Genomic DNA, 24,453 nt, shown 5'->3' with positions numbered 1-24,453 from the left:
TTGTGAAAGAAGATAACTAATATTTCAATCATTTTTTATTTATAAATCAATTAATAGCAAGTCTGGTCTAAACAAATGTTTTCACTTTCAATTTTCTTTTTACTATGATAAAATCTTTTCAAAAGCTGTATGAAGAGAAGATCTTGAACTTGAACATATCTGACAATGATTATATTTTCACATATCAAATCTACATTTATGAAACCAATTATAAACTTTTAAATGGCCCATTGAGAGTAAAAAAAGCATTGAGGGAGTCAAATCAACTGTCTTTGCTCATTTCAGACTTTAAGAGCATGGGAAGGGAAAATGTGTGATCACATTAACTGAATACATACTTTTATGTTGGCCCATTTGAGGGTTAAATGTACGTGGGTTAAAGCCTTGACCCGGTAACGATGTTTGGACTAGTGGGCAACGGGCTGTGCGAGGATCTATCATACGCTGTTGAGCTTGAAGACTCGTCAATTGTGGATACTGATTGACATTGTAACCTGTAATAAATGCAATCATTATAATCAATTTTAATAATACTGCACATTTGTAATGTCACTTTTTATTGGATAATTATGACTTTATATAATTTTATATACACTGCTGTTGTCAATTTATGAAGAAATCTCAATTTTTTCTCTATTTTTCTCTAAAAAGAAAGTTTGCTGTATTATAAATTCATTATAAATATTTCAGACATGTTATATGGCCGTACATAAATGCTTGTTTGCAATATAAGGTATTTCCAAACAACCATTTATATAGGGCCATACAACCTGTCAAAAAACTAATAATATATTCTACCAGTGTATCATGAGAGTATCTTATTTAAAATAAAATTTTCCTTCACTTTAATTTAATTGATAAAATTTACAGTACAGTGAATGTAGTGCCCTTTTTATGATATTCTGAAGTTAAGTGATATCTAAAAGTAATGTGAGAAAGAGTATTTTTTCTAAGCTTTCAAATTTACTTTTGCCACTGAAATTGCTTATTGCTGGCCAATTCATAAACAAAAAGCCAAAAATAAAGCAAAATTTACACAGACAACTTCTGTAACTTTTAATTATTGCTAAATTGCTTGCACTTAAAAGAGATTCAACACATTGAGACAAAGGTATTACTTACTTAAAGACTGCATGATTTAGTAATAATTTCCTGTTAAACCAGAAAACTTAATAAAAGTAAAAAATTTGAAATCCCTTCTCCCTCACATTTTTCTCCCTCACTTTCAAATGGTGACACTAACTAGCCTATTCGTTATCTCTCACCATGTTAAAAAACATCTTAAATAGACCTGTCCTTCTTTTAATCTTAACAAAATCATTCATCATTTTTAGGGAAAGTTTCAAAATATTTACTGACGGAACAGCAAACTGTGCCGGCTATGACCAGAAAGCATGGGGGCGTGCCAGCTGACCTTGGTCTGCACTGGGTTGAACCTGTTGCGGCTAGTAGACTAAGGGCTTTATACATAATGCAGGGAAACTCTATAACATAAAGTCAGTAGGGTAAGAGTTTACAACTTTCTATAAATTTACTTACAGTTGACTCCACTTATAACAAATCGCTTATAACGAATTATCGTTAATAGCGAACTAAATTTGACATCCCCGGCCGATTCCTTCTTTATTTTATATTAAATCACATCGCTTAATACGTACTTGCTTATAGCGAATTTTCGGCTATAACAAACCATTTTTCAAGCCCCAAAGGACAGAAAACATGTAAATTTCCTCGGTTATAACAAACTGTTATAATTGAAATATCAGGATGCGCTCGAATAGGATCAGTACATGAATAACGCTATCCGATAATTAAACAATCGAATGACTGCACAGGTTAGTTATGGCTTCAGGCAATACAGATTTTGATAAAATGTTCTCACAACATAATTTCCTACTTGTTACGGAAAATTTGTATTTCACACCCTCAGCTGATTGCTGTTAATACCCGATAATTGCCAAGTAATCGAATTTTTGTGTTTGCAATATTAACCAAACGATAATAAACAAATAGCAAAAGGAAACAAATGGTAATAACTTCATAGACAATTAATACATAAATAATATATTGCTCAATAAAATGCTCCGCATTAAATAACCGCTGCAGTAAAATACCAGTTACACCAGTAACCAGTGAAAAGTATGGCTTCTTCACGGCAAATTTCCCCATCCAAACAAGTTAGCAAGTTGTTGCTACTTCGCTTTTAACGAACTTCTGATATAACGAAAGATATGTTTGTGTCCCATTGAGTTCGTTATAAGCGGAGTCGACTGTATTTATCAACAAAAATTAAAACATTCAGGTATATACCTCTTGGACTAGTGCCAGGTACCATTTGATGAATGTAAACAGGACTGGTTCCCTGACCTGGTGGCTGAGGGCCAACTACAGGGCTTGTGGGTATTGGCATTCTACCACCTGTAAAAAAAATACAAATAAAATTTAACAGTAACGCCAGCAAGAAATTCTCACAAGCAGTTTCAAAACTGATTTTATTTCAAAGATATGTTAATATTAGTGATCGTGTCCATATAAATGTCAATCTCATTAACAAAACCACTGAAAGTGTCTTGTCTTTATAGTAAACATTGCCCAGGGAGGAAAACAGATCAGTGAAGGCATATCAATACATTAACAATATTTTAAATACTCATTTACACATCAATCAATAAATATCTTTTTTTAATTTTTTTTTTATTTGACAGGACTAAATATAGAAGTTAGTCACTTGTTTTATAAGCCACAAAATTAACTGACTAATAATAACATGACAGTTTTTTTTAACCTTCCTTAAAACATACCTATAAAACAACATGTTATGATATGTGATAAAAAAATATCATTGATGAACTTTTGATAATTTCAAACACATTCAGCTAGTTGCGACACTGAAGGACATACAATGAACAGGTTTTCTAATAAAAAATATACAATGCTTGCTTTCTTAAAGGCCCATTAAGCCTCAAAACTGTTCTTATTAATACTTTTAAAGCTTTTTTTCTATTATATTATAATTCTTGAAAAGGTACTCATTGACCATAAAGTTGAACAATGTTTGACTCCTCTTTCTGTTGGCCATTTGTGAAGTTATAGCTATTTTATACTTTGTATGAAAGGCTCATTTTCATAGTAAAAATATTTTTTTGGCAAAACAAAGTGAGTGAATAATTTGATGTTTTGCCATCAAGTTTCTGGTGAAAACCTACCGGTACATCAAATTTTACATTCATTCAGAAAAATATTTCCAGAGCGGTCATCAAAAATAAAATAATCTCAGTGCAGTCCCATTAATGCGTCATGTAAAATATGCAGCAAACTGTACATCAACTAGCGAGGTAGCAGGAACAATTGAACATGCTGTCTGGACTAGATCTGTTAAGGGACCACAATGGAAATATGAGTCTCTCTTGTTTGTGCTATCCTTGGTGTTGGTGTGCATGTCATGGCTTATTTATTCTAATGTATATTAAATATTTGTACCATACATATTGTTTTTAATGTCCATGTATATGTATTTTATACCAAAATAAATCTATCTAAATGTGGAGCGTGCAAGTCATCCTTGTTCTAAGCCAGTGTTAGCACATGATTAAACAACTCTCTGTAGCTATTTAACTATACTGAATAATATGTTAACAGGCAACATAAACAGGAATTCATATAGTATAATATGGTTTTAAATTTGGATCAAAATTTCTCAAAATATTTAGCCTAGTATATTCAAACAGAGATACAGATAACTATGTTATATGTGTCTTTAATCCAAATTGTTTACAGTATGATAAATTGGGTGATAAATCAACAAATTATGAAACAATCTTAACAGATCAGTTACATGTTCTCAATTTGAGGAAGTGGCCAAAAACAATGAGACAATTTAAAAAGTCAGCCATGCCTTGAGGCCTGTATGTTAAGTAGATAAAACACTTTGATGTTTTCACCTGTCATCTATCCTTTCAATAATAAATTTATACACTAATTTGACATGGTCAATTGAAGTACCCGGTCACTTACTTATCACACAAGTTTCATGTTTTATAATTAATAATAACTTTGATTACATAATAAAACTCCTCTTCCCCTCACTCCCTTATTTTGAAAAATATCTCAAAATTAGAAACATTTTCATGTCACAGTTACATATAAATAGCAATATAATTTGAATATTTCATTTAAACCCCCAGTCTCCTTTTAGCTACAGAATATGAGCAGCGTCACGACAAAACCAAAATAATGGGTTTGCCACCAGCATGGATCCAGACCAGCCTGAGCATCCACGCTGTCTGATCAGGATCCATACTGTTCGCTTACAAACCCTAATACAGGTAGAGAAACTGATAGCGAACAGCATGGATCCTGATCAGACTACACAGCGCAGGCTGGTCTGGATCCATGCTGGTCGCAAACCCATTATGTTGGTTTTGTCGTGACGCTGCTCATAATATACTAATGTAACCAGTGCAGACCAAGATCAGCCTGATCATAGTTGCCACAGTTTTACTAGTCAGTCAGTATATATTTTGAAATTTGAATAAAACTAATGAACAGTTGTGTCCAGACTGAAAGATGTACATGTCCATGTAAGATATTAGGCAGGATAAAGGTTAATTTATCTACTTTGATTACCTTCAGAAGATGTATCAACATACGTTACCTATGGCTATTATTAATTTTTCGTAAAATGTAAATCTTTAAAGGCCCATTATACCTCAAAAATACGTTTATCTTTTATTTTTAGAAATATTTTTTTTGGTGTACCTTTAGTAGTTACTTATTGGCCAATTTCATGAATAATCTTTTTTATCTGTTGCTATTTTTTGGTTCTTAGTACAAATATAGTGATTTAGTATTCTGTATGGAACTAAAAATACTACTTAGTTTACCATTTGCTTGTTATATGACAAATTATTTTAACATTTATTGCTACATTCTTTAGGTTACAAGCACCTTAATGCTCTAAAATGTTATAAAATTCATATTTGCCCCTTTCTAAACAAGTTAAAAATTACTTGTATCTGAGGCATAACGTGCCTTTAAATAAATGCTATTAAATTTAATTACAATAAAACCCTTACAAAAATGCAACTGGTATAAACACAGGGAGAGCTCTGATGTCCAGATTGTTGTTTTAGTAAAAAATCTTTCAACTTACAAAACCATACCTTGAATCTTACAAAACACACCTTAAATTTTACAAACCATTCTTTAAATCTTACACCTTAAATCTTACAAACCATACCTAGAATTTTACAAACTATAATTTGAATCATACACCTTGAATCTTACAAACCTTACTTTAAAGCTTACACCTTGAATTTCACAAACCATACCTTGAATCTTACAAACCATACCTTGAATTTTACAAACCATACTTTGAATCTTATACCTTGAATCTTATTAACCAAACTTAGAATTATACAATTTATAATAATGACCTATGATCATTCAAATCAAAATTTGGATTAAATAAACCAGACTCCACAGCGTACACACACCATATTTACAGTCTTATAGATAGACCACTCTGAGAGACTATCTGATCACAGTTCCTTGTTATATTTCATGACAATGAACAAGTTTGCATTTAATCAATTTATAGTAAAACCAGGTACATATATTTACCAGGAATTGGAATGGCATAGGGGGTGGAAGTCTGACCCCTTATATTTTGTCTCTGCAGAAGTTTAGCCATGTCCACTGCTGAAACAACTGGAGTATTGCCTCCCATTATAGGTCTCTGACCCATGTCTTTAGAGTTGGGCGTGACCATGGGCGGTGCCACGGATACATTGCCTGTTTGAAATAAGAGACCATGTTTTAAATTTATTAAATATAAGCACACTGTACTAAAAAATAAAGGTAGAAATTGATTTCTGAAAATCTAGTGGCCTAGTGGTTAAAGTGTATGCCCCTCAACCCAGAGATGAAGGGTTTGAGCCCTACTCGTGTCACTACCAGGTTTCTTCATATGACACCAGTACTGATTGGTTCCAGGAAGCAGACTCAAAAAAGATTAATATAAGTTGCAAGGGCTTGTTTCGCAATCAAGCATAAATAAATATGTTTAAACCAACAAAAAAAGAAAAGAAAACAACAACAACAATAAAACCCCCGACTTTTTAAGAGCTTTGATTTTAGATTTGTAGAAAAAATATCTTCTCTGAAATTTCGTATGAATTTGTGAATCTTTAATAAAGATTTTATTAGCCTTAAGCTTGAAATAATTTTCACTTTTACAGATCAAGCAATATTCAATATTTGTTTGATTTTCAATTTTTGAAATCAAACTGTCAGTATAAAGGTCATATGGTGACTTCCCAGCTTTACTGGTGAAGGAAGGCCTCAGGTGCCACTCTGTGTAGTATTTCAGCACAAGCAGGCAACTGAGTAGAACTAACGACCTTCTGTATGCTAGCTGGATAGCTTCCTTTCATGAATGAATCCAAAGTCCAGATCAGGATTCAAACTGACAACTGGAAGGAGCAACTGATTAGGAACTGGTGACCTTAACCACTCGCAGGCCTCTCAAACGCATGCTCAATTATTTGTTTGTTCTGTCAAAGCTCCAACTTGAAGCAGTATTGAAGTCATACATATAGCAATTCACATAGTAATGTTTGTTAAAATCTGTTTTTATACATGACTATTTGCCATAATTAAACTCATGCCCTCCTCACTAATATTCTACGAAATTAAGAATAGCAGTGATGCAGAAAAAGCCAGAATAAGGTAAAATTTCTTGTCCTCAGGATTTGTAATTTATGTTTTGAAAACCTAGCATTAACTACTACTGGCCTTCTGAAGTAATTCTAAATATTTCCTTAATTTTTAGCTTCCGGACACCAAAAATAATTAGCCTTTGCCACAAGTCTGACAGGGCTCTACACCCATGGTAGTTCAATCTTTAAATTTTGAAACTGAATTCGCTATAAACTTTTAACGAGAGTTACCAAATTCAAACCATGGCAACTTTAATTACACAAATTAAGCCAGTTAAAGATTTAACTAAGTTGACATATTAAAACAAACCTTTAACAATTGGTCTTCCGGTTGTAGGTAAAGCTGTCGAGACGGCAGCTAGACTAGCACAGAGAGACGTGTTCACATTCTGCTGACCAATCAGAGCGCGGATATGCTGAGACTTCACTGCGTCGATCTGTAACCGAAAAATTATAAATAAATAATATGTATAAAAATATCTAACACATACAAAGAAATGTAAAAATTATAATATGCATTGACACATGTTTACAGATATTTATCTAATATAAACTTACATGTGTATTTTTTGAACTGTAATCAAAATTATCATCATAACAATTATAATAATCATACACTTTTGTATTGCATCAAATTATCACATACTTTAATGCTAGTTAATTTCAGACTTTTTGTCAGCAAATTCTTAAAATATTTCCAAAACATTAAAATCCTTTCTTAATTACGACTCTACTCATGCATGTTGGCTTATGCTTGATCACTGACTATCAATACATTCAAATTTCAAAATTTTAACCTGTAAACTGTATTTACATTATACATATTAATACTTTGATTGGATAAAGAAAATATGAAAAGACAAGAGGGCCATGATTGCCCTGAGGTCGCTCACCTGTATATAGGCCCCCGGAGCGGGGCCAGTTTAAACCCCAGGGCTTTTATTTGAACAAACTTGGAAGACACCCATTAGAAGATGTTTCATGATGTTTAGTTTTTACTACACACATATAATGAAAAACAATGACCTGCCCCCCCCCCCCCCCACGGCAGGGGCAATTTTAACCCAAGGGCTTTTATTTGAACAAACTTGGTAGACACCCATAAGAACATGTTTCATGCTAAATATCTTAGCTCTAGCTCATTGGGTTTTTTAAAAGAAGATTTTTTATGTTTTTACTATACAAATATAGTTTAAAACAATGACACCCCAGGGGCGGGGCCAGTTTTGACCCCCAGGGCTTTTATTTGAACAAACTTTGTAGACATTACTAGAAGATGTTTCATGCTTAATATCTAAACTCTTGCTATGTGTTTTTTCAAAGAAGATTTTTAAGTTTTTGCTATACACATATAAGGAAAATCAATGATTCCCGGGGCAGGGCCAATTTTGACCCAAGGGCTTTTATTTGAACAAACTTTGTAAACACTCACTAGAAGATGTTTCATGCTTAATATCTAAACTCTAGCTATTAGGGTTTTTTTCAAAGAAGATTTTTTAAGTGTTTGCTATACACATATAAGGAAAATCAATGACCCCAGGGGCGAAGCCAATTTTGACCCCAGGGCATTTATTTGAACACAACTTGGTAGACACCCATTAGAACATGTTTCATGCTAAATATCTTAGCTCTACCTCTTTCAGTTCTGCATGGAATTAAATTCTTTGAACATTTTTAAAGGTGACCACCAAAGGTACATTCCTGTGAAGTTTGGACGAAATTGGCTTGCGATCACAAAAGCTCACCCTGTCACTTTGTGACAGGTGAGCTAAAAACAAACTAAATTTCAGAAAAGATAAACTTCTAAATAAGAACACCATCTCCCCAGTTACACATGCAGTTAGTTAACATATTATTGTAAACTCTAGTGAAAGGTCTAGTCACGCTTTCTTCTTCTTCACAACTTCTTTAAGAGCAAATTAGACATATCCTGTCTTAAATTTACAACGGTAACTATGGGATTTTTTTTATTAAATTTTTTTTATAAAAATGCTAACATAATAGTGGCTGGTCAGACTGCACAGCTTCTTTTTACATGTCTTTTGTTCCGTTTTTACACCAATTTTAGCACATTTTTAGGTCATATCTTGGCAGTTAACATGCTTAACCGACTTTTCGGGATAATTAAGCAGTAACATCTTTCTCTTTCGAAAATAAGAGGGCACAGCTGAGAAAGTGAATGAAGTCACAAAATGTATTATATAATAAACAAAATTTCCAATTGAATTTCTATATCTTTAAAAACTTATTTTTGAATGAATGATTCCTGAAACATTTTTTTCCCTTAAGAATTGAGTATCCAAGTTAATCAAAACTGAAATGTTTTAATTAACTATGGTTAGGAAAAGAGATCTCTATCCTTCATTTAATCATATATGGGAAGCATTCATTTTGTTAGTAAAGGGGTAAAAATAGCACCTGCTCAACGTAATCTACAATTCAACCATCCCTTCGAATAACAATGAGAATTTGGGAATATCACACATATTTAAGAAATGATATCAGAAAAAAAAGAGACCAAAAAGAAAACAGTAAGTTGGGTATACACCATCCCAAATAAACCCCCATTACAAATAAACTAATCCATTATACTATATAGGAATTTTTCTACAACGTTATAATCAGGTAGAGTGAATATAATAAATGGAGATCACACAAACACCACACAAGTTCCTACCTGCTCCTGAGTGACCAGGGCTGTAGACTGTGGATGAGGCGGTGGTGGCAACGCCCCTGGGCTCAGTAACGGTGGTGGTAGGTGTGTAGAGACGAGGGGCGGGGGAGGGGGTAGGTGCGTCAACTGGTTAGTATTAAACGGTGGCAGGCCGGGTAACACCGCGACCATGTTAGGTAGGACCTGATTAGGTAGTGGTGGTGGCGGTACTGCGTGGATCACAGCGGGTGGGGGTATGCTGACGGATGTAGCCGAAGAGTTGTGCTGTAGTGAATGGTCTAGCCGTAGTGGAGAGACTTGTTGGTCCTGTGCTTTATTGTCCATTTCTGAAATATGCTCTACCTGATTGTCACGTTCTGAAAAAAGAAACAAAATCATAATTTTATGAAACAAGTAAGAGAATACAACAATGATTTATATAAACTTATTGTTTTTTCAAATTATTTGCAGAGAAATACTGTTGCTTTTTTCCCAAAACAGATAAAATATTTAAACACAACTTGTACTTAATTATTGATTATAAATATCAATTTTACTTCTTGCCACATCTACAAGCAAGATCTAACTTTGTATCAAATGCTTAAAAGTACATCACAACTTCATTATATATATATTTTTTTATTATTTCTTGAAGAATTCAGTCCAACAACATAACACAATTTTAAGAATTCAAGTATGAGGGATGTTATATAATCTAACCTGAACCTTCAACTAGATCTGCACTATCTCTCCTCAATTTTTCCTTCTCACTAGCTTTCTCCGAATGCATCTTACGAATTACAGACGTTGGTGTAAATGCTACATTCACAGCACTCTGTAAAATGAATTGCTTACACATTAAAACACAAGAGATACTCTCTGGTGGCAATCATTATATAACTGTACAACAACGAGAAATGTGTCCATAGGACACGGTGCCCCCATACGCCACTGTTCTGTCAATCTTAAGACTCTAGGTCAAATATGTTTTGGACTACATGTGCCACAAGTTGAAAACTAAAAATCTTTTACTAAGTAAAGGGCAAGAACTTTACAAATACTGAATAAATTCACAAGCAAACCCCAAGGTGCATAATTACACATGCTGACCAACATTCTTGTAAACTTTCAGGCCTACAAGTCAAATACTTTTTGAACTATGCATGAACAAGTTAAAAATTGCAAATTTATTCTACTGTAAGTCAAGGATGGCTACAGCCTCTACTGCTGCATGAATGTGGATTTATAACTTTTGACTGACCTTTGGTGAAAAACCAAGCTGTTGCATTAAGCACATTGTAAGCAAATTGTGTCATACTTGTGAAAATTCAAGCACCTTCTCCATAGCCAATGATTTATAAAGCAGTCACAAAATGTGAACATATTAACATTGGATCCTGGTCAGTGTACAGCACACATTGTATCATAATAGGCACATATTGTAGTGACAATATGTGCCTATTTCTTTAAAACCTTTTCAGCAGTCCATTAGTAAGAAAGTTATGGACTTGAAAATATGACCTCTACTTGCGACCTTTGGGGTATCAACCTTAATGTTATGCTTTACTGAAATTACACAATATGACATGGTGGTGACTGTGCCAGAATTTTTTTAATTAATTTTTTTATTTGGCTTTACAGAACATCAACACAATTAGGTGACATGGTGCCAATTTATAGCTAACCTCAGGTGTACAAACTTAAAGCAACACCAAGGGTCAAAACCACCTCACCTTCTGGTTGACTCCAGTAATTCAAACCCACTTAGTTGCCTCTTACGATCGTGCATGGAGAAACAGTGGCTGCCATTCTGATGCCTCAACCCTTAAGGCAATCTTTCAGGCACAAGAGGGATTGTGCCAAGTAATTTTTGAAACCTTCCAGACAGTCCTGGTAGAGGTTCACCATGCAATGTTTCATTCTAAATTTCTAAGCTCTAACCCTTGTAACTTTGGACTTTCACCCAAGGAACAATCCTGGTATATTTGGTTGAGTTCGAACTTGCAGTCACTTTTTTTAATCTGTATAACAGACTCATGCAGGCAAACAGACACAAACATAGTGGTGAATTGCAATATGCCACCACATTGGAGATGCTGCAATGGCATAAAAATGTAATCAATTTAGAAGCAACAACAGAACATACCTTTGCAGCAACAGGTGTAGAGGTGACAGGTGCTGGCGATGTTCTTGTTGGACCCTGCATGTTATCTGGCATGATCTTCCCCCCTACCATTGCAGGAGACTTTACTCTGTTATGATTACAAATAAATGGTTACACCACTTTCTACGTTATTAGACTTTAAAGGGTATAAATCTATATCTTATGAAATATTTTTATAAAATTTATCAACAGTAAAATTAAATTGGTTCCATTATTATAAGCCTGATTCCCGGAAGAGTCTCTGATATTTAAAACACATGATTAATGTTTGTAAAAGAGAATAAAATGTTCCGGAACAAAATATTATTATGCTATTCTAAGTAAGGTTTTATCCTTTAAGCAATAATTTTGTGCATGCGCATTTCGCTTTGGAAGCGATATCTTACCATATTTATTTCATACAAGCATTTTGGAAGTATACTTTTTTTAAAATTCAAACAATAATTTTTGCATCAGATATATAGCTTTATACACTTTAAAGTTATGTTTTTAATTAAATTCATTATTAAGTGGGGTTAGTTATTGCCATGAAAAGTGGTATTGTAATAAATTGCCATATCTGTTGAAGTTTTGTATGAAAATGAATAATGAATGATGGCAAAGCAAAGCATCTACTTTGTTTCAGTAAAAATATATTATCACTGCTGATCAAAACTGCAGAATTAATGTCTAAACACACATTATCAAAATGAAGCAGAACTTTTTAGACCTAAAGTTATCCCTAAATTCCACAAGACAATAACTTAAAATGTTAACATACAGTTTGATAAGCACTGATTTTTTGAATGACATAAAGATTAACTCAGAAATTTTTAAGGCAAAGGCCATTATTTCCATATTCCCAACTTTATCCTGCTTTCCCTGTAGCACATGAACCCCTGTGCTTATAGCCTGACAGTGTAAAACTTACCTCTCTTGCTGTTTCTTATAAAATCTTTCTTTTTGATCTTCAAGCTGTTTCTTTATGAGGGCATTTTGTAAAATGGCTTGTGTATGAACTATTAACTCTTGTGGACTGGGTACTCGAGGAACTGATGGAGGTCTTATTGTATTTACAGTCTGTATAAAAAGAGAAAATACAATGAGAATAATTTCAATACAAACTTAAAATATAAATGATCAACTCTGGTGAACTGTATAATCTGGTAACTGATTAGTGATTACAGAGAATGCACACAGGCGGCAATAGATTCTACTCATATGACCAGTGCAGACCAAGATCTACCAGTACATTTATGCCATCTGGCCATAGTCTGCACTGTTCACTAGTTAGCCAAAATATTTTGGAATTTTCCCTAAAACTGATGAATGGTTTTGTCAAGAAAGAAACATAAACCATTAAAGTTCATTTAAGATATTTAGCATGATAAAAGCTGAATTTTTCAGTTTGAGTAAATGCATGGAATTATCAAATATATTCCATGCAGATTGGGTATTCTATGAAAAAGTAAAGAATTCAGTTTTTATCACATTATATTTCCTTTCTTTTCCCCTATAGCCTCCAATGTGAAATTCAACTTGATCTCTGAATTTTTCATCTGATAGTCAATTAATATACATTTTTCCCCCTATAAATCAGTATCAATTTATCAAAAACTTACACTAGTATTGGCTGGCTGGCCTACAGGTGACTGGGACAGGGAACTTCCTCCCTGTGAAGGATGTATAGGTGAAGGAGCACTCAAATGCATCGGGGGTTGTTGACTAAACACTGAAAATAAAGAAAATCGGGACATTCTTAAACAATGCTATAAATCATTCAGACTATAAATGCATTTTTAAACTGCCATGCATTTTTGAGCTGAAGTATATTGAAAGGCATGTAAAAGAATTTTTTTCTATCACTTTAATCTGACATTTAAACTGAAAGGAATGAATAAACAGTATAAGAATCTAACACTGGTACAGACCAGAATATCTAGCTTGAGGGTAACTGTATACGGTGGTAATGAGGCTCTGTCGAGTTTCTGCTTGACAGTTACCCGAGAGCTAAATATTCCTGTCTGAACAGACAGTGGGTGTTTGAATCTTTTTCTTGAATATTACATATCAATTATTTTCAGAACAGAAATTACCAAAACTGATATTCTGATTAAGCACTTTTTTCTTATAGTAGCGTATCATAACGGTAAAATGACGTCATCCTACAACTGCAATTAATTAATAAAAGGCACACGGCAATGACGTCATTTAAAGCACAAGACTTGTCTTACAGGTTTTTCTAGCACCGGTGTAAACAGTAGATAATTCTGTCTGATATGCAAGAATAACTGGTCTTACATTTATGTTGAAAGAAATGAATAAGTAAGGCAAGCCTTTAAATTATCTTTGTTTAACCCCCCTGTGACATATTCACATTTTGTCAGTAGGTTTTAACATAATATTTTTCTAAAGCAAAGTAATTTTTTTTATTGCACATAATTTATCTTTGTGTCTGAATTACAATGTATATGATTAAAAAAAAATGTGAATGCCAAGTAGCTGTTTAAGTTTCAAACCAAAGATTCTAAGTTTTATTCAATTTACAACGTATATCCCAATTTGCAAAATTAAAATGACAAAACATGAAACATATATAAAAATATGAGTTTCATTGTCAGCTTCTGCATCCATGTTTAGTAAAAAACATATAAAAAAGTTCGGATAGCATTGACTTTTTGCTGGTAGGTAATGAAAGGGTAAGCAAATAATATTTTACGTTATGCCTCACATTTGTTGATCAACTAACGTGCTTATTAATAATCGCTAAAAAACACATATTGAAAAGTAGCTTGAGAAAGCATGTGCCATACCTAGATTAACTGGTTTATTTGTTGCAGATTCTAAGAGTGTTTCTTTGATAATGAATAAATGACAAAATAAAACCTCAATGTCTGGAGGCATTTTGAACGAGGCATAATATGATAGCCTAGTTAAAAACATGTCTTACTAAAAAGAATTAACACAAACATAATGCTTCAAAAGAAGACCTGGAAATCATGTCAGTTATGGAAGCTTTTTGTTATATACGGATAGTATTTTAATTTATGACATGAGCAAACAAGAGCTGTCGGTAGGACAGCAACGCTCAACTATTCTTAGTGCTTGATAGTAAAAAAAGCCTTGATTAAAAGGTAAAATTTTCTAAGTAAAGAAAATGGCAAAATTTTTCTTTAAATCCATATTACAGTTATAGGCCTTGGAGAGAGTCCTATTATGCTCTCAAAGAAGAGTATAAAATTTCAACATGTTATGTCAATGAATTTTGAAAATATTTGAGGTATTACAAAAACTTTAATGTAAATTCTAAGTCGAAAAAGGGGCATAATTCTGTCAAAATGCTTGATAGAATTACCTCCTCCTGTCTACATGTTGTGGTCATGATGGTGAATAAGTGTGCAAAGTTTCAAAGGCATATGTCAATGGACTTTGAAAATATTTGAGGTATTACAAAAACTTTAACGTAAATTCAAAGTCAAAAAAGGGGCATAATTCTGTCAAAATGCTTGAAAGAGATACCTCCTCCTGTCTACATATTTGGGTCATGATGGTGAACAAGTGTGCAAAGTTTCAAAGCCATATGTCAATGGACTTTGAAAATATTTGAGGTATTACAAAAACTTTAACATAAATTCTAAGTCGAAAAAGGGGCATAATTCTGTCAAAATACTTGATAAAGTTACCTCCTCCTGTCTACATATTGGGGTCATGATGGTGAACAAGTGTGCAAAGTTTCAAAGCCATATGTCAATGGACTTTGAAAATATTTGAGGTATTACAAAAACTTTAACATAAATTCTAAGTCGAAAAAGGGGCATAATTCTGTCAAAATACTTGATAAAGTTACCTCCTCCTGTCTACAGGTTTGGGTAATGATGGTGAACAAGTGTGCAAAGTTTCAAAGCCATATGTCAATGGACTTTGAAAATATTTAAACTATTACAAAAACTTTAACATAAGTGGTTAGGCCGACGCTCGGGTGACTACAATAGCTCTACTTATTCTTATTGAATAGTCGAGCTAAAAAATGATGCTGTAAACAGTGCAGCTACAGAATCTTTTTCTTCAGACAGACATTGCAAGTCTCAAAACAATATCTGAAATAATCAACTAGATACTCACTGATAGGTGAAGGTACTCTTGGAGAGCCTTGGGCTTGACGAGACAGGAGAGTCGACTGTAGCGGTGATGGTGATGGTCCACGGGGTGATGTCCCTGGCTGGACAAAGTTCATGATGGGTATTTGCGGTTGCTGTTGGGGTGGTGGCGTGGGTGATGCAGGTTTAGTTATAATGGTAGGATTTGCCTTCAAGAAGCTCATCACAGGATCCCCAGATGATGATCGTCTCCCTTGAATATTCTGAAAATGTAAATTTATAGATGCAAACCTGACACATCCAAAATTAAATTTTGCTATTTTTCATGGAATCTCAACATTGACAATGATGTAGTCAATTGCAACCCCATCCAAACACTCTCTTCGCTAAGTGATGCTGATAGCATGCGAAACAAGACAAGCTTGTATCTTAAATCAGTCCCCACACTGCCAGGTTTTTGCCAAAATAACAAGGACATGTCCAATTTACAGGCATGAGCATTTCACAAGACTTTAAACTTCAGACTGTCCTTAAAGGACTGGACCTTTACTGACAATATGATAATCAAAAATTCAAAGTCAATGCTATGGGAACAAGTGTTACAATTGACTGGTAAATAAATAGCCTATGAAATGCTATCTAAAAGTTGTCAGTCACTGCTTTTCTTCAATGAGAAAGACAATATTGTTATTGTATTGTGCACTTGTTGAAAAGACCCCTTGTTTTCTATGAGAATTTCATGTGGCAAAAACACTGGGAACAAAAACTGTATGACATTTGCTAGGTTTAAAGAAGCATCAACACTTAAATGGTAAAATGGCAAACTTCCAGCTTTGTGGAGGAAGATATCAGGTGACCCTCCGTGCATTATTTCAGGCACAAAATTGCACTTCGATAGAAACATCTATGTTCCATAAGCTAGCTGGATATCTTCCTCATATCAAAGAATTCCATGTCATTGACGGGATTCAAACCAGCAGCAGTGAGGGGTAGTTCAGCTGACTGGATAACTCCCATATACAAAAGAATTTGCTTCTGAGATCAATCAAATAGCAGGGAGTGACAACTTGTTTGCAGATATGAACTTATATCACTTAACTAAGAATCCCCTAAAAAAAACACAGGCAAAAGCTTTCCCATTTTTCTTTTATAGATATAAATATCGAACATCAAGAGGGAAAAAAAGCAACAAAAATCCTTTTACATTTGGTGGAGCCTGTTGGGGTGTGGAGTGTTGACCTGTGGCTATCTGTGATGCAAGGAGTGGTGGCTGACTGTTGTGAGTACTTCGCATGTTTTGTATAACAGCTTGACGAATCTGTAATTGTTGTTCTTTGTTTCTTTGTAAAGCCTGGAACAAACATGAAATTTACTCACTTCTATGAAAAACAAATCAATTTACACACAACTGATAATCAAAAACGTTACTCAAGTACATTTAAAAATGTGAAAAATACCACCCCCAAAATACAGCAGCACAAAAAAAATCTGAAATTTAGGATCAAAATAACTTTTACAACAATTCATATATCATCTGTGAAGATAACAGATAGACTTTTTTTAAAATTTACAAAGATTTGTTTTTAAAGTTCAAAAACAGGTTTGCCATATGTTTCAATACCAAGTGTACAAGTATTCTAAATCTTTATTTCCATGATGTTGACTGTATGACAGTTCAAGAAAAAATGTTAGTCAGTAAGGTCTCCTTACACAAACATAAGCTGATATATGCACTCATTTACTACCTAAAAATAACTACTATTGACAATGACACAAAAAAAATGTAAATATTTCATATAAAACAGATCAGTTATTATATACCTCCATAAATTGTTTCTGTGCTGCTGTAGCATCACTAAGACCCATATGTTGGGGTGGAGCTACAGATGTGGGTGTGTGCATGTTGCCAGGGTAACCATCAATCATCTCAAATGGAATATCACCAACACTTGCTCTCTGGTTCTGTAAAGTATCAGAACAGACTTAATATCAAAATACAGCTAATATATATTTTTTTATTTTTTTTAATATCCTAGTCAAAAACCAACAAAGACTTTAAAGCAGCATGCCTCCAGATTCATGCTAATTTTCATGAAAATTTTGAAAATGTATTTAAAAGTAAAATATTGTGAAGTGAACAAAGAAAGTAATTTACACATTGCAAACGGCACTTACAATCCACGTAAATTACCAAAAAGAGGTCAAAATATACATAAATACCTCTTACTGCGTTAGTAACGCAGTAGAATTATAGTGATTGATACTGCAAAATCAGTCATTAATCGCACATAACATGTAAATAATTAATTAAATATTGAATCTTTTTACTTTTCTTAAGATCTTAGTACATTTTTCTTAAGATTGAATATCTTGAAATATTTTGGCTCATCAGGAGGCATGCAGCTTTAATCTTCCATCGGCTAACTAAGAACTTTGATTCCCCCCCCTCCCACGAAAAAAAACAAAAAAAAAAAAACAACAAAAAAAAACCCAAAAAAAAACAAACTTTAATGCCTTATTTTGAATAAATTGTTCCTCTCTGCTGGAAGATACATGTTTTTGAAGTTGTGATTTAGCCAAACCAACTTGTTATGGCCAAGCTTCAATATTAAAGGACAATCTCTGCGCACACATCTGTGTTACATTCATTACAAACACTGTGTGCACATAAAATTAGAACAAACAATCTTCTGCAAACCAGCTGAATAGCTTCCTCAAATTAAATAAATGAAAGTCCCTTGAAAGATTCAAACTCACAGCAGCAATGGTCAAGTGATTCAAAGTTAGTGACTTAACTATGCAAATTAGAGACATTTTGACCTAACTGCTTAACTTACAGAGGTTGCCTTATAAGCCCTGTCTTTGAATAGCTTTTAAACAAAAGGAGTTTGCCAGCTTAGCTCAACAGAAAGAGTATCAGAGTTGTTATCCAAGGGTGGCTGGTTCGATTCTTAGGTCTGACATAATTCCTCTATGAATTGATCTAAGATATTGAGTCTAATGGTCATTTCTTTTTCATCTATGATTCAAAAATCATGTGGAAAATTGTAGGCGGAAAAATTGGTTTTTACTAGTGAGTTATCCAGGAAAGCCAGTTAGGTTGAACAACTAATGAGATACAAGTTTGTCCCAAACATGTATTAAACTGGCATAAAAAAGGATAGTTAGGAAGAGGAACATCATAAGTCAACATGTTACCTAAACAAGAGGGCCATGATGGCCCTGAAGTCGCTCACCTGTACATAGGCCCCCGGAGCAGGGCCAGTTTAAAGCCCCTGGGCTTTTATTTGAACAAACTTTGTAGACAACCATTAGAAGATGTTTCATGCTAAACATCTAAGGTCTAGCTTGTTGGGATTTTCTTAAGTTTTTTCTTTACACATATAGTTAAAAACAATGACACACCTGGGGCAGGGCCAGTTTTGACCCAAGGGCTTTTATTTGAACAATCTTTGAAGACACTTACTAGAAAATGTTTCATGCTTAATATCTAAACTCTAGCTATTCGGGTTTTTTAAAAGAAGATTTTTAAGTTTTTGCTTTAATCGTATAAGGAAAATCAATGTCCCCCGGGGCGGGGACAATTTTGACTCCAGGGCTTTTATTTGAACAAACTTTGAAGACACTCACTAGAAGATGCTTCGTGCTTAATATCTAAACTCTTGCTATTTGAGTTTTTTCAAAGAAGATTTTTCAATTTTTGTTATAGTTTTACACATATAGGGAAAATGAATGCCCTCCGGGGTGGGGCCAATTTTGACCCCAGGGCTTTTATTTGAACAAACTTTGTAGACAATCACTAGAAGATGTTTCATGCTTAATATCTAAACTCTAGCTATTTGGTTTTTCCAAAGAAGATTTTTTAAGTTTTTCCTATACACATATAAGGAAATTTGGAAAATCAATGACCCCCAGGGCCGGGCAAATTTTGACCCCAGGGCTTTTATTTGAACAAACTTGGTAGACACCCATTAGAAGATGTTTCATGCTAAATATCTTAGCTCTAGCTCTTTGGGTTCTTTAAAAGAAGATTTTTTAAGTTTTTACTATATGTATAAATGGAAAATCAATGACCCCCTGGGGTGGGGCCAACTTTGACCCCAGGGCTTTTATTTGAACAATCTTGGTAGACATCCATTAGAAGATGTTTCATGCTAAATATCTTAGCTCTAGCTCTTTTGGTTCTTTAAAAGAAGATTTTTTAAAGTTTTTACTATATGTATATAGGGAAAATCAATGACCCCCTGGGGCGGGGCCAATTTTTACCCCAGGGCTTTTATTTGAACAAACTTAGTAGACATCCATGAGAAGATGTTTCATGCTAAATATCTTAGCTCTAGCTCTTTGGGTTCTTTAAAAGAAGATTTTTTAAGTTTTTACTTAATATGCATATAGGGAAAATCAATGACCCCCTGGGGCGGGGCCAATTTTGACCCAAGGGTTTTTATTTGAACAAACTTGGTAGACACTCACCAGAAGATGTTTCATGCCAAAAATATAAGCTCTAGCTCTTTGGGTTTTTTAGAAGAAGATATCTTAAGTTTTTTCTTTTGGTTGCCATGGCAACCATAGTTCTGCATGGAATTAAATTCTTTGAACAATTTTCAAAGGTGACCACCAAAGGAACATTCCTGTGAAGTTTGGCTGAAATTGGCGTAGTGGTTTATGAGGAGATGTCATTTAAATTAAAAGTTTACGGACGCCGGACGAAAAGTGATCACAAAAGCTCACCCTGTCACTTTGCGACAGGGTGAGCTAAAGAGGTTGACTAAGTACAAATGACCAAATCCATTACCTGTGCTGGATGACCTTGTAGGTGCAATGGCTCTGGTTTATGTATAACTCTACCCTGAAGTGGCTGTGGGGGACCAGCATGTAGTTGCGGTGGTAAACCATGTTGCTGGTGTCCGGCCTGTATCTGAGATGGCATACCAGCTTGATGATTCTGTAACATATGTTGTTGTAACTGGGCTTGCTGGATGTGACTGGGTAAACTTGACATTGGAGATGGTGGGCGAGGTTCAGGCTTTATCTGCAATGTAGATAAACAAAATGTCAGTCGCATTGCCATACGGTAAAATGACTGTGTAAATAAAAATAATAAAACAAAGACAGATGTAAAGTCAAAACTTGTCAAGAACACAACTGTCAAACAAGTCACTCAAAACCAGCTTGTCTTTGGTTTAAGTATGATCAATGGAAAATAATTGTTTGATAAAAGATCTAATACTAACATTTTTGATAATTTGAAGCTGGCAATTACAAATTTTAAACAATATATCAATACTATCGTAATGCCATAGATTTGACAAGGCCTAAACATTTGTGTCCTGTATAAACTTGCTCCAACTCTTATCATCTTATCAACATCATTTATCTTACCTGTTTTCTAATTATTGTCACCTGAAAGAATCTTGTTTGCAAGTGGGTGGGGTATCTTTTTTATATTATTATTCAAGGAAACAAATGAAGATGAACATGGACTTACAGGTTGTTTAGGAGACTCTACAGGTCTAGCGGCTCCTGCCTGCATCAAGCTGATCAGTTTGTTGAATGCCGTCAGGTCGCTATTCCCATCAGCTGGCGATCCTCTGTGTATATGGGTGGGTGGGGTAAGTGTTCGTACTGGTTTATTGGTCTGTAACTCACCCTCAAGCTCAGCCACTGTTTTAACTTTTCCAGTTGCACCTGTGAGTAAACAGGCAATTTAAAATCATAGAATTTGGATGTATTTCAAGGTAACCATGTATCACTTTTTTTTAATCTGTGAGACTCCTTAACAAAATTGTCAAAACCAATGATATATTCAAACATAAAAGGAGCATTGCAATGGCATATCAATGGTGATCAACGCTATCTTTAAATCAAGAAAAACATGAAATAATGTTCTGCTCTGTAAATTTTCCCCTATTTTCCTCAATATTTTTTTTTTCAAATTCAATTTCCTTTTTTTAACCAGCTTTGTTTATAAGTTTAAAGACATTTGATGCTGGAGTATAATACATACTTAGTGGGGAGTTGAAGCCAGGTGTCGTGTTACCACTACTAGATGCAGAGTCTAGACGACCAAATAACAATGCCTTCAGTTTAGCTTCAGTCTCTTGTGGAGAGTTCTTCATTCCAGTAGCTGAAAAAGATAATAAATTTGAACTGCGTCACAACAAAACCAATATAATGGGTTTGCAACCAGCATGGATCCAGACCAGCCTGCGCATCCGCGCAGTCTGATCAGAATCAATGCTATTTGCTGTCAGTTTCTCTACTTGTTAAGGGTTTGTAAGCAAACAGCATGGATGCTGATCAGACTGCACGGATGCGCAGGCTGGTCTGGATCCATGCTGGTCGCAATCCCATTATGATGGTTTTGTTGTGACGTGGCTCAATTATGTCATTACAGGTAATCAATTAAAGGCCCATTGGGCCTAGGAAATAAAGACAATTCTTCCTCTGAAGAAGAATTTTAATAATGGATTTAGAACAAGTTAAATGAAACTTTGGCAACCTATCAGCTTGTAAATTGAATGTAAAATAATGTGTCACAAAGTATGCAAAATGTTATTCAAGTAGTATTTAATGTCCCATACAAAATACTAAAATTATTTTATCTTTATGCAATAGAAAGTTCAGCTATTTGGCTAAAGGTTATCATATTAAGGTCTTAAACTAGAACTATCACTAAATGTGATTAATACCCCCACAAGACTGTTTCAGAAAGGAGGATGTTACTAGTAACAGAATACCTTGTAAAAGAATTGAAATATAGAGTTATGGTTGTGGGCAATTAAAGATAGTTGTGGTTCTTGTATGTTGCATTTCCTTTCAATGTGGTTGGCCATTGATGAAGTTTTATTGAATTACTCTGTAATAAGTCCAGAACAAGGAAAAGGAACAAAGGGCAATAACTCTATAAATACTGAAGATGGAGTTATAGTTCTTGTGCACTGAACTTCTTCTTATTGTGCTTGACCATTGTATAAAGTTGTTTTGAATTCCAACCAGTATGTTTTAAGTTAAGCGCCGGACAAGGTAAAATATCAAAGGGCAGTAACTCTGTATTTTGTCAAAATGGAGTTATGGCTCTTGTACACTGCACTTTCTTTTAATGTCCTTGACAACTGTATGAAGTTGTATTGAATTCCAAACAGTAGTTTTCAAGTTATGCTCTGGACAAGGAAAAGTAACAAAGGGCAATAACTCTGTAATTAGTCAAGATGGAGCAATGGTTCTTGTGCACTGCACTTCCTCTCAATGTGCTTGACCATTGTATGAAGTTATATTGAATTCAAACCATTAGTCTTCAAGTTATGCTCTGAACAAAAAAAGCAATGGAAAAGTAACAAAGGGCAATAACTCTGTAATTACTTTAGATAGAGTTATGGTTCTTGTGCACTGCACTTCCCCCTTATTGTGTTTGACAATTGTAAAAAGTTGTTTTGAATTCCAACCAGTAGTTTTCAAGTTATGCCCCAGACAAGGAAAAGTAACAAAGGGCAATTATTCTGTAATTAGTCAAGATAGAGTTATGGTTCCTGTGCACTGCACTTCCTCTCAATGTGCTTGACCATTGTATGAAGTTATATTGAATTCCAACCATTAGTCTTCAAGTTATGGTCCGGACAAAAGAAAGCAATGAAAAAGTAACAAAGGGCAATAACTCTGTAATTACTTTAGATAAAGTTATGGTTCTTGTGCACTGCACTTCCCCTTATTGTGTTTGACAATTGTATGAAGTTGTTTTGAATTCCAACCAGTAGTTTTCAAGTTATGCCCCGGACAAGGAAGAGTAACAAAGGGAAATAACTCTGTAATTAGTCAAGATAGAGTTATGGTTCTTGTGCACTGTACTTCCTCTCAATGTGCTTGACCATTGTATGTAGTTATATTGAATTCCAACCATTAGTCTTCAAGTTATGCTCCAGACAAGGAAAATGCAACGGATGTCTGGACCAACCACTGGGTGACTCCTATATAACCCCCCAAACTTCGTTTTTAGGTGTATAATAATGAACCAGAATAACGAGCAGAAGCAGTTACAGAGCATTTTATTTTTACACCATATTCTATTTACTCTTAACATTCCTGGGTGGAAACCTAGACAGTAGTTGTTCAACAATTTCGCTCACATATTTCACTGTAATGACTTCGGGTACTGATCTACACTATTTACAATAATTACACTACTCATTCACTTGATAACTGATAATGCAAGATTAAATCCTGTGTTTATTTTCTTTTTTTTGGGGTTTTTTTTTTTTTGTCAAAATCAGAATAAATAATATACAAGAAACATGGCAATGCCATGAAACCAGGTTTTCAATTATCACCATTGTAGATAAATATGTTGTATTTGAAATACAAATACAAGCAACAAACAATGTAACTATGTGCAATGTAAAATATGAATAATGTAGGAGGAATTGCCACTGAAGAAGTGTTCACTATAATATTATGTATAAGGAAAAAAAACAAAGGGCCATAATTAGGTCAAAAACTATCCAATCACAAAACCCCGACAATATGTGCCAGGGTGCTTGATGACAAAGCTTCTGTGAAAGTTTGAACAAAATCTGTTGAGAAATGTAGGACGAGTTCAGCACAGAAGAATTTGTTCACTATAATTATATTGATAATTCTGTATAATGAAAAAACAAGTTACAAAGTAGACATGAAATAATATATCATATCTTTTTTAAATTACCTCCAAAGATGATATGACCTTTGACTGCCAAATCAAGTTAAAATCATGTAAACAGGATTTTCAATGTTAATGTCACTGTGACCTTGACCTTGGAGCCAGCCATGCGGAACATGCGTTCTGCACGTCATCTTGATGTGGTAAAC

At 34.2% G+C, this 24,453-nt stretch overlaps 1 protein-coding gene across 1 annotated transcript in view; it reads right to left on the bottom strand.

Annotated features, from left to right (window-relative positions):
• The window catches only part of LOC132721058 (eukaryotic translation initiation factor 4E transporter-like), a 49,826-nt gene that overhangs the window by 3,545 nt on the left and 21,828 nt on the right, over nucleotides 1-24,453 (bottom strand). Inside the window, exons 12-26 of the mRNA XM_060705312.1 lie at nucleotides 21,620-21,739; nucleotides 21,101-21,300; nucleotides 20,408-20,644; nucleotides 17,434-17,574; nucleotides 16,817-16,963; nucleotides 15,638-15,875; nucleotides 13,138-13,247; nucleotides 12,447-12,595; nucleotides 11,519-11,624; nucleotides 10,093-10,207; nucleotides 9,397-9,749; nucleotides 7,030-7,156; nucleotides 5,623-5,793; nucleotides 2,311-2,418; nucleotides 339-494 (exon numbers count right to left, since the gene is read on the bottom strand). Coding sequence (XP_060561295.1) covers nucleotides 339-494; nucleotides 2,311-2,418; nucleotides 5,623-5,793; nucleotides 7,030-7,156; nucleotides 9,397-9,749; nucleotides 10,093-10,207; nucleotides 11,519-11,624; nucleotides 12,447-12,595; nucleotides 13,138-13,247; nucleotides 15,638-15,875; nucleotides 16,817-16,963; nucleotides 17,434-17,574; nucleotides 20,408-20,644; nucleotides 21,101-21,300; nucleotides 21,620-21,739 — 2,478 coding nt within the window. The remainder of the gene's footprint in view (nucleotides 1-338; nucleotides 495-2,310; nucleotides 2,419-5,622; nucleotides 5,794-7,029; nucleotides 7,157-9,396; nucleotides 9,750-10,092; nucleotides 10,208-11,518; nucleotides 11,625-12,446; nucleotides 12,596-13,137; nucleotides 13,248-15,637; nucleotides 15,876-16,816; nucleotides 16,964-17,433; nucleotides 17,575-20,407; nucleotides 20,645-21,100; nucleotides 21,301-21,619; nucleotides 21,740-24,453) is intronic.

This window comes from Ruditapes philippinarum, unplaced genomic scaffold, assembly GCF_026571515.1.
Source record: "Ruditapes philippinarum isolate M1 unplaced genomic scaffold, ASM2657151v2 ctg2733_1_1_1_1, whole genome shotgun sequence".
Classification (NCBI taxonomy): Eukaryota; Metazoa; Mollusca; class Bivalvia; order Venerida; family Veneridae; genus Ruditapes; species Ruditapes philippinarum.
This window is presented reverse-complemented; position numbering and strand designations above follow the sequence as displayed.